Genomic DNA, 10,508 nt, shown 5'->3' on the forward strand with positions numbered 1-10,508 from the left:
TCTTAAAATACTCAGTTTCCAACAACAAAAACGAAACACGTGAAGGAACAGGAGCATAGGACCCTACTGAGGATAAAGCACCCAGACCACTGATACTTCATGTCAGAGTGCTCACATAGCATTTGTCAGGAAAAACAAAAGCCAAAACCACCATCAACACCAACAAAAACCATTTAGCCATTGTAAGTCTGTCCACAGAGCCAAAGGAAACCATAGTTAACAGAAGACAGCATTGTGCCGCACCGATGGTCAAACAGAAACAGGGTTAGCAGAACCACATCAGGTTAAGTACAAACAATGAATTTACAAGGAGACTCAATAAGGAGTCTAACCCACAAGAAAGCTCCACTGGCTGCTGAGAAGAACGTGCACACTGCAGATGGTGGGAGGGAACATGCTGTGGGTGTCTTCTAAGTCATGTGACCTGTGGCGCAGAGTCATTCTGAAGGTTCTTAGCTGACCCTTTTGTCTGGATGGTTCATTGATTGGTGAGAGGTGGATATTGATTACCTATGGGAATTGTATCTGGATATATTTTAGACATTTGTGTGTAATGGCATTTGGTTTATAATACTGACTGCACCAATGTGCTGTGTGTATGCATACTTAACAATTGTTATATCATCGTGATGGATTGATCCTCTCGTCATATGTGATGATGACCTGTGTCCCTTCTGACTACTGACTACTTTCAGTTTGATGCCCACTATGTCAGATATGAGTATAGATACTCCTACTCATTTTTTTGTTATTGTTGTTGTATTGCTACTGGCCAATAATCCAGTGGTGGAGAAGGATAAGCAAATGGCAGAATTTCACCTACTAAGGCCATTGAGGTAGCAGTCAAGAAAGTGCTCATTGTGCAAACTAGAGGACCTGAGTTCAACCCCCAGCCCATAGAGAAAGCAGGGCATCTGGCATGTGTTTGAAGTCTCAGAACGAGGGAGGCAGTGACAGGCAGACCCCTGGGGCTTACTGACCAGCCAGTCTTACTTCAGAAGTGAGTTCCAGTTCCCAGTGAGCATGCCAGTCTTTAAATACAAGGTGGACAGCAGACAAGAAACAATACTCAAGGTTGATGTCCACATGAATGCGCTTTCATACCCACATCCACATGCATGCATGTGCATGAAGATTTGGGAGAGACAGCCTTTCTCGTCAGACGATCCATCGTCAAAGCTGGCCCTGACACTTGAGCTCATCCCCTTCTTATAACCTGAAACCTTCACAACTGACAGGTATTTCAGAGCATTGTTTGAAATCATTGGCTGATAAATTTGTGCAGAATTAAAATAAAGCTACTCTGATGTGGGTGGGGTCCCTTCCTTGAGCATGTACTAAAATAATTGTCGAGGTTGGAGAGATGGCTCAGCGGTTAAGAGCAGTAGATGCTCTTCCAAAGAACCCAGGGTTTGGTTCCCAGCACTCACAGGGCAGCTCACAACTATCTTTAGACTCAGGATCCAACACTCTTCTGGCCTCCAGTACACTGGGCACACACATGGTGCACAGACATACACGAGGACAACACAGCCATACACATAAATAAATTAATTAAAAAATAATCATCATAATGAAGATGATAGCAATGGCAATTGCTTTGTAACCAGAGCTAGAGCTGGTTACACTTTCTGTTGGGTGAGAATCTAGAGATACACTCCCATTCTCTCTTTCTCGGTTGTCACAAAGGGGTGATAGTTCCAGCCACCTTGTCTTGCAGTTGATGTGGGAGAGCCTTGGATCTCAGGATTTAGCTTAGCTAAGCTTCCTTCTCTTCCCTCAATAATTGCTGCTCCAGTTCTTGCTTTTCTGCCCTCCAAACCACTCACATTTAACTTCTTTTGATCTTTTCCCTACTCAGTTCTGATGGGAGAATTTGCTTCATCTCCTTTCCCCTTTCCCTGGTCTTATCTGTCCTCTGCCCTCACAGGACTTGTAAGTCTCTTCTCTCACTTTCTTAGATGTGTTCTGGTGCCCTCCTGGAGCTTAAGGCATTTCTCCTGTTCGTGGCTTTTCAGTTGATTTTCAAATGCACCCGGACAGTTTTACTTTTTTCATTGGCTTAGGGCTCACCAGGCAGGCTAGGCTGCCTGGCCAGTGAGCCCCACTATTTCTGCCTCCCCAGTGTAGGGATTACACGTGTGCGCAACCACATCAGCCTTTTCATCTGGGTTCTGGGGATCAAACTCAGGTCTGCACTTGAGTACTTTACTAACTGCCCGTCTCCATATCCCCTACACTTCCAGTTTTCTAAGTGATTCCATCACTTCAGAGGGACCATAGGAGAAAACAGCTTTTCCTTGAAAGCCATTATTTCAGCAGATAGCAGATGCTTTCTTGTAAATTCGTTTGTTGATAGTTAGTGTCCACAGTCTCAGCAGGTCCCTTTGCTGACAGAAAGCCCAAACCTTGCCAGGGCCCAGGGCCCAGTATGCACACATTGGATTGTGAGCTCAAGACCCAGGCCTGTTGAGGCAGCTGTGCGTTCCTGTAGGCAAATGCTACTTTTAGGGTGGACCACCCTTCACCCTCAATGGCCTTGACTAACAGCCTGGGTGCCCCCGCCCCTGCCACACCTGACAAAAGGGAATGTGTTGTTTTTCAAGTGATTTTGGTTTTGAGTTTTTTTTTTTAATTCTGTTTAGGGCTTTGCCCTGGTTGACCCATCTTACAAACCTGCCTCCCTGGCAGCTAGCTGAGTGTTCCTGATTGCGCATACATAACACACACCTGCTTAGGAATACAGTCTCTAAATCTGTCTGTCGGGGACCTGGGAGCATCTCTCAGCACCAAGCCCCTGCCTCCAGATATGGCTAAGGAAAATGGCACCTGTGCTGGAAGAGGTGACACCTGGCTCATTTGGGGTGCTCTGCCCCTCTGCATGACTCAGCCCTTTTGTGAACGAATATATAATATGATGCTGTTTAGTTTTGGGAAGGGAACCAAGAGGCCGCCAAGGTAAAACTCAAGGAAGGGAGGTGCCGCTGGCTAGATCTGAGACAGCAAACCACGTGGGTGTTTGTCTCTACAACCATTTACTGCAGATGCTCATCAACCACTTGGCATGGAATACCCGCTTCCTCTGAGACATGTGAGAAGGGATACTCGCTCTGCTGCATAGGCTTGAGCTCTCCTCAAAGCCCCACCATGCTGTTCCCTGATGTTAATTATTCTTCGAATACATATCTTACCCCAAAGAGCAAATCAGTGCCCTCTTGAGATCAAACCTGAGACTTTTCAGAGCCAGTCCTGGGGACTCAAGCATAGCAGCACCTGCCCAATGCTGATCATGCCCCTTCTTTGGGTACCAGGTAGTCCTTGATAGTTGAAGGGGTGGGACAACTGCCAATCCCTCTCACCTTTGGGCTGCTTCTCCCTGACAAGTAGACAAGACCCTGTCCTTGACGTCACACCCAGGGATGTAACAAAAGAAAGACATAAAGCTCACCGGTATCAGGCATCGGCTCCAGCCAGCATCTGCAGTCCAGTCCCACTGGGGCACTCTGGGAGAGCAGGTGGCTTCTTCTACTAGGGAGGTGCAGAGACTCTGGCGAGGTGGTGAGTGTCTTCTTCCAGCACTGGGGTAGGAGGCAAGAGGCAGAAGGCAAATGAAGAAACAGACCACAGGCTATTAAATGCCCACTCTTAACTTCTCTAGTTGCCCAGACTCTTTCCGGGGCAGCATCCACAGCCGGAGTGCACACTGCTCCAGGAGGTATGGTTTATACCAAAATCCATGAGGGAGGTGACTCCCGGAGTCTGCAGAGTGTGAGGTCTGCAAGCCATGGTGGGACAGATTGCCACTAACCGTGTGGGGTAAGGTCTGCAGAGGAGGCTTCAGGCACCACCCCCCTGCAAGCTGGGTAGACAGACAGCCTTATAGTTCCCCCTTCTCCCCCCAAAAAGTTAATTTACTGAAAACTTATTGTTTGGAGGGAAGTTTAATAAAATGCAATTCATAAGGCCGGTGAGACGGCTCAGTGGGTGTCTCAGTGGCATTGCAGGTGCCTGCAGACCTGGTCTAACATAAGAAACAGCCAGTCAAGGCCAGCAAAGCATGTGGTCTGAACTTAACCGGGTTACCAGAATGAGGCCAGAGTGCCCTAGCATAGGACTTGTGATACTGACTGCCAACTTGACAGGCTCTAGAACCACTTTGGAGACAAATCTCTGAGCACATCTGTGCAGGGCTGTCTAGGTAGGATTTGTTGAGGTGGAAAGAACCACCCTAAATGCAGCCATCCTATGGCTTGGGGCCCAATTCTGAGTTAAAAGGAGGAAGCAAGTTGAACATTTATTTCTCTGCTTCTTCACTGTGGGCACACTATGACCTAAAAATGCATGCTGCCATGTCTCCCCCTCCATAGTGAATTTCTTCTCCAATTCTTAAGTTGAAACAAATTCTCCCTCAAATTGCTTTTATCAGGCATTTGGTCAGAGTGGCCCTAGAGGAGAATGAAAAGCCTGATGCCGAAAACTAATAGCTAATAGCTAATGCCATAAAAATCACTGTGGTGGTTCCTCAGGAGGCTGGGAATAGATCTACCTCAAGACACAGATATACGACTCTTGGGCATCTACCCAAAGAACTCTCCACCCTACTACAGAGACACATGCTCATCCATGTTTAGTGCTGCTCTATTCAGAACAGCCAGAAATTAGAAATAGACATCTGTCAATGGGTGAATAGATAGGAAAATGTAGTACATTTACACGAAATATCACTCAGCTTTTTTTTTAAAAAAAACATGAAATTCTCAAGTAAATTAATAGAACTAGAAAAAAAAAATCATCCTAAGTGAGGTAACCCATACCCCCAAATATAAATATGTTTGGGCTTTTTATTTAAACCTTGCTGGCTCTTTGTATATTATGGTTTTCATTTTGAAGGGTTCTTTTGGGTGCATTTCTTATGCTTTATTAGTTTTTGTTTGTTTGTTGTTAGTTCCTTTTGTTTTATCCTTGGTTGTTTGTCTTTTATATCTACATGTTCTCTTGGGAGAGAGAGAAAGAAGGCATGGAATAGGGGAGGCTCTGGAGGAGACAAGGCAGGGGATCAGAATACATTGTAAAATAACTATTTTCAATAAAAATAGAGTAAGAAGAACATATGGTAAACACACACACACGCAAAGAAATAATAGCTAAAATCTTCCCAGATGGGATAAAAGATATTGACATACAAACACAGGGCTCAGAAAAGTTCAAATAAGAAATACCAGCCTGTCTGTTCCAAGGAGCACTGTAAACAAATAGTTTTGGAGATTGATTTATGATTGTGTGTGTGTGTGTGTGTGTGTGTGTGTGTGTGTGTGTGTGCCTGTGTGAGCTTATATGCAAACAGATGTCTGAGAAATTAAGAGTGCACTGGATGACCTAGACCTGAAGTTACAGTCGTGAGCTGCCTTATATGGGTGCTGGGAACCAAACCTGGGTCCTCTGCAAGAGCAGCCAGTGCTCATAACCACTGAGCCATTTCTCCAGCCCTTAAATAAGCAGCTTGGTAAACTAAAGACAAAGACTTTTGAAACCAGCTAGAAATCAACCAAACACAAAGCAATAACCACTCTACTGGTGATGAAATCTTCCGGGGGCAGGCTAACAACTGCCTCTATAAATTGAGTCTCGGGGGCATTTCTCTAGGTTCCACCTTTCTCTCTTGCTTGAAAATGGACTCCCAGAGGGTATTTCATCTCCAGCATCAGTGATGCTCATTCCCTTTATTTTGAGTCTCGCATCCTGAGCTTTCTAGACTCATCTATGTGGATGAACCAGAAGTACCACTGAGTCAATGAATGCAAAACTGAACTTCAATTCTAATCCTGGTCCACATCCCAAGTACAAGATGATGTTGTCTCTTCAAAATTTATCTGCTAAATCCCCACTATCCCCAAAATTGATCTGATGCCCCACTGTGCTGGTTCAAGGAGCAGAGCTGTTGGAAGGTGACTAGGTCAGCAGAGTGGAATCATCTTGGATGAATCAGGATCTCTATAAGAGGCTCAGAGAGCTAGCTATACAATAAGAGTTCAGCTACCTGCACCCCACAAGAGGATACTCACAGGAGTCTAACTATGCTGGTGGGTAGAAGCTTGCTCTCTGTAGGAAGGGTGGGGACAAGCCTCTGGTGCAACGACAGGCTGCTCACAAATGTTGCAGTGAGAACAGAGGCTGGGGTTCAAAGGAAGAGCTAACATGACCAAGTCTAGAACACCAAGAAGATTCATCTGGGCTTGTAGCTGGGAATGAGGAAACCAGGATAAACCAAGAAAAGGAGGTGAAGTTCTGAGCCAGTAACATCAGCCACCGAAGCCCTTAAAGAGCACATGTCAGGTACTACTGTCCTTCCTTTCTTCCTTTCTACCAATAAAATGTTTATTGTCTTTTTTATATACCCATGGAAAACAAGAAAAAATATTTTTGAGGCAGAATCTCTCCTTGTAGCCCTGGCTATCCTGGAACTCAGAGATCCATCTGCTAGGAGTGAAGGTATGAGCCACTATGCCAAGATTGAAGAATAAATAAAACAATTCTTTACACGTTATATAACTGAGGATTTCAGGGGAGGGGACGAGATGCTTATCTGAGGCCATGCACTTGCAGGAGTGGAGTCCAAGCCAGGATAGCAGTGCGGTAGTGACTGGGTAGACACTAGGGTCAGACCACACCCTGCTTAATAATCCAGATTTAATGAAATGCATTTGGGTTTTGAAATGACCCATGTTTGCTAAGAAGCAGGTGGCAAATACACAGTGGAATTTGGTTATTCATTTTCTTAGTGTTGACAAGTGAGAATAACAGTTGGATTTTCTTAGTCCTCATGTGTATTTGCATACATGTGTTTGTGTGTGCTGTTAACTGGATTGAACCTAAAACCTACTGCATGTTAGGCAAATTCTCTACCACTTAGGTATAACCCCAACCTTCTTTTTACATTTTATTTTGAGAGAGAATTTCACTAAGTTGCCAAGGCTAGCCTTGAACTCACTCTGAAGCCCAGGCTGACCCTGCTCTATACCAATCCTTCTGCCTTAACTTTCTGATTCACTGGGATTACAAGCCAACCTGATTTCCCTCTTCCTCCTGTTCCTTTCCTAAAATGCAGACTCATCATGACATTAATCTTGAAGACACAGACTGACCAATAGAGAAGATAGCGCAGACAAAGGGAACAAAAGTACAGAATCCAAGATCAAAGGTAAAGGCAGTGTACAGAATTACATATGCATTCAAATATATAACAACATGACTTATCCGTGTAAAACATGGCTGGGACATTGAAGAAACCATACAACAGTGTTTGACATTAGCCCCTTCCCACATGCACTTTAGGTTAAGGATGACAATATGAGGAAATGGGAAGAAGAAATTATAAAATTTTAGACAAATGAAACAAAGGTTTTGGGGGCCAGGGACCCAGCACTATCTCTCCCTTCTTTGCCAGTCTTCTCCTACACAATCTGCATGACAGCCTAGAACTCAGGGGTCCAGTGTTCTCTCCCCCTTACTAATCTTTTCCTTCCCAGTCATCTGAACAACAGTCTAGGGTCAGGGAATAAGGACATTTACACAGTCCTCCCTCTGACACGAGCATCAGTAAACCTGCCAATCATGCTCACTGCATTGGGGTCTGTGCAGTGAAAGGGGGAGAGAGACTGCAGCATCTTGAGAGGTTCTCACACTGGCTCTCCCTGACAGGTGGCATTCAGTAAGACCCATGATGACCTGCTGACAATGAGATTAAAGATCCGGGCCACCCAAACCTCCTTGTCTTGTATTTGTTCTTCAGTCGACACTGGACTAGAGTTGGGTGAGCAATCCCCCGAAAGATGGACTTCTCCATCATCCTTCCCTTGCCCCCACTGCAGCGAATCCACTGCCACGAGCCTTCTGCTGCAGCTACACAGTCACAACTCTGCCCTCGGGACCTTTCTTCCTCACTCCTTAACAATATGCCTAGCATCTGATTACATCCTAAAGCAGCCTCCACGTGGGCATGACCGAACCTGTTTCCTCAGTCCCATCCACTCTGATGTCAGAGCAACTTTGCAGCAGCCAGGACCTCACTGAAGGCCTAGGAAAGAGGGTGCAGTCCAGAAACTTCTGTGGCTATCTTCTTCAGCCCCACCCCCATGCCAGGAAGACTACCGTGTATAGTGTATATGCGATTCTGTTGCCTGAATGTATGAGCATCAAACCCCAAACTCTCTCCCTTTATGCTCCATATATTCCTGGTTTTACAGAATGGAGGCTTGGCCATGGGCCTTCCTCACTTTTTTTTTTTTTTTGGAGACAGGGTTTCTCTGGCTTTGGAGCCTGTCCTGGCACTAGCTCTTGTAGACCAGGCTGGTCTCGAACTCACAGAGATCCGCCTGCCTCTGCCTCCCAAGTGCTGGGATTAAAGGCGTGCGCCACCACAGCCCGGCCCTTCCTCACTTTTGATTTCATATGAACAGCATAGTCATAGCAGGGATAGAATTTTTGAGTAGGAATTTGCACCTGCACGTTTAATTCTGTTTTAGAATCCAGAGAAGCTAGTGACCCTACCAAGGTTATATACATCATTACTGCTAAGACTGAGTGGAACCAGAGCCCAAACACTTTGACTCCGAAACCAGTGCTCTTCCCCCATAGTACTTTCAAAAGCAACACATGGGGAGAGAGAAGGCATCCATTTTTCATAAACAATGTCTATCAAACTTTACAGCCCTTGATAACCAGGACAAACCTTTAGAGGTAGTTAGCAAAGGTTATTGAGAGCTCTGTAGGCAAGAAAATCCTTTTCCTTTATGAACAATACTCTCTTACTGCCTGCCTCCCCCCCCCCCCCATGATAAAGCACAGCGGCCTAAGGGACAATCCACTTAGATGCACAGAGAGCATGTCTCTCATTCTGTCTTTCCCAACATGTCCTCCTCAGCCTTGGGACACCGAAACCGCCACTCTGCTCCAAGACTCAAGACTGTCCAAGGAATTTCTCCTCCTGAAAGAGATCTCACACCTTACGTTTCTCACCACAGAAAAAGCTGCAGCATCTCTGGGTCCTGATTGTCTCATTTCTTCAGGAGGGAGTTGGAGCCTTTGGGCTTTTGTCCTAGGCTTGGATATTTGGCCTTTTAAGCTCTGCCTCCTCAGCACTCTCAGGGAGAATACCTTCTTTCTCCTGTGAGGCCCGTGTCTCCTTGCCAATCTCCTCTGCAGGGTTACCTTGTTATTTCTAGGGCATGGAAGGATCGGGACTTTGGAGTTTAGGGCCCAGCAAGTCAGCTGAGAAGGAGGGAGAGAGAGGGAGAGGGACAGAGAGAGGGAGGGAGAGAGAGGGAGAGAGAGAGAGGGACAGAGAGAGGGAGGGAGAGAGAGGGAGAGAGAGAGAGGGAGGGAGAGAGAGAGAGAGGGAGGGAGAGAGAGAGGGAGGGAGAGAGAGGATGTGGGAACAGTTTTAGCGGCTGCTTCCTCTCCTATCACTATGGTGGCTCGGTCCAGGACATCGTGAAACAAGATTCCTCTGCCTAGGAGACCATTCCAGACCACCCCAGAGACAAGGCGTTAAATATGATGTAACCAAGAACAGCTTCTTTTCGGTAGCCACCAAGAACAAAGAGCGCTTAGTACAATTAACAGCACTCAAGACACCTGCAAGGCCAGAAGGGAGCAACTCTGGCCAAGCGACTAACAGCTAGCAGGCAGTCGAGGCCAATAGCTAAATAAAGTCAGTCAGAGATGGACAGGGAAGGTGATCAGAATTGTCCCCCTGGCTGGTGGAAGATGCATAGCAAGTGTTGGCTTGGCCCACAAGAATTAGCCAATCTCAAGGTCTCTGCCACAGCCCTATAAAAGCCCTCAGGCACGGAAGCTCAGTGGTTGTTGCTATCTCCCTTCCTCAGGAGTTCCTCTCCCCTTTCCTTTTATCTCTCACCTTTACTCAAGTTTCCCTTCCTGTGTTTGTCTTTAATAAAGCCCACTTCTGCTCAGCACACACCAGGAGAATCCATACCTTCAATCTCTGTTGGTGTGAGACAGTGAACTTGAAGCTACTGTCTTAGGTCAACTTTTGATAACCTTGAGCATTTAGCATCCCAGATCTTCAAGTTGTGCACAACCGTGCCATGAAAAGACCCATCATACAAAAAGACTGGGTATCCCTGGCACTCAGTTTAGATTTCCAGCCTCCGGAGATAACTGCCTCTGGTGGTTTGAATGAGAATGCCCCCTATGTTCAGTCCCCAGGTGAGCTATTTGGATGTATGGGCTTGTTGGAATGGATGTGCCCTTGGAGGAGGTATGTCACTGTGTGTGTGCCTGCTGCCTGTGGAATAGGAGGAAACCCCTTTGCTATTGTTTTGCCATTGGCATGCCTATCTGCCTTCTGCCGTGATGATCATGGACTAACCCTCTTAAACTGTAAGGAGGCCCCCAACAGATGCTTTGGTTCTTGTTGTCTCTTTTTTTTATTTATTAATTAAAGATTTCTGTCTCTTCCCCACCACCGCCTCCCCTTTCCCTCCCCC

At 46.1% G+C, this 10,508-nt stretch overlaps 1 protein-coding gene across 1 annotated transcript in view; it reads right to left on the minus strand.

Moving 5' to 3' along the window:
• Positions 1 to 10,508, minus strand: part of Arhgef4 (Rho guanine nucleotide exchange factor 4) — a 140,303-nt gene that overhangs the window by 62,516 nt on the left and 67,279 nt on the right. Inside the window, 1 exon segment of the mRNA XM_050134629.1 lies at positions 3,449 to 3,578. Coding sequence (XP_049990586.1) covers positions 3,449 to 3,578 — 130 coding nt within the window.

This window comes from Alexandromys fortis, unplaced genomic scaffold (assembly GCF_014885135.2).
Source record: "Alexandromys fortis isolate MF-2015 unplaced genomic scaffold, M_Fortis_MF-2015_v1.1 scaffold_20, whole genome shotgun sequence".
Lineage (NCBI taxonomy): Eukaryota > Metazoa > Chordata > Mammalia > Rodentia > Cricetidae > Alexandromys > Alexandromys fortis.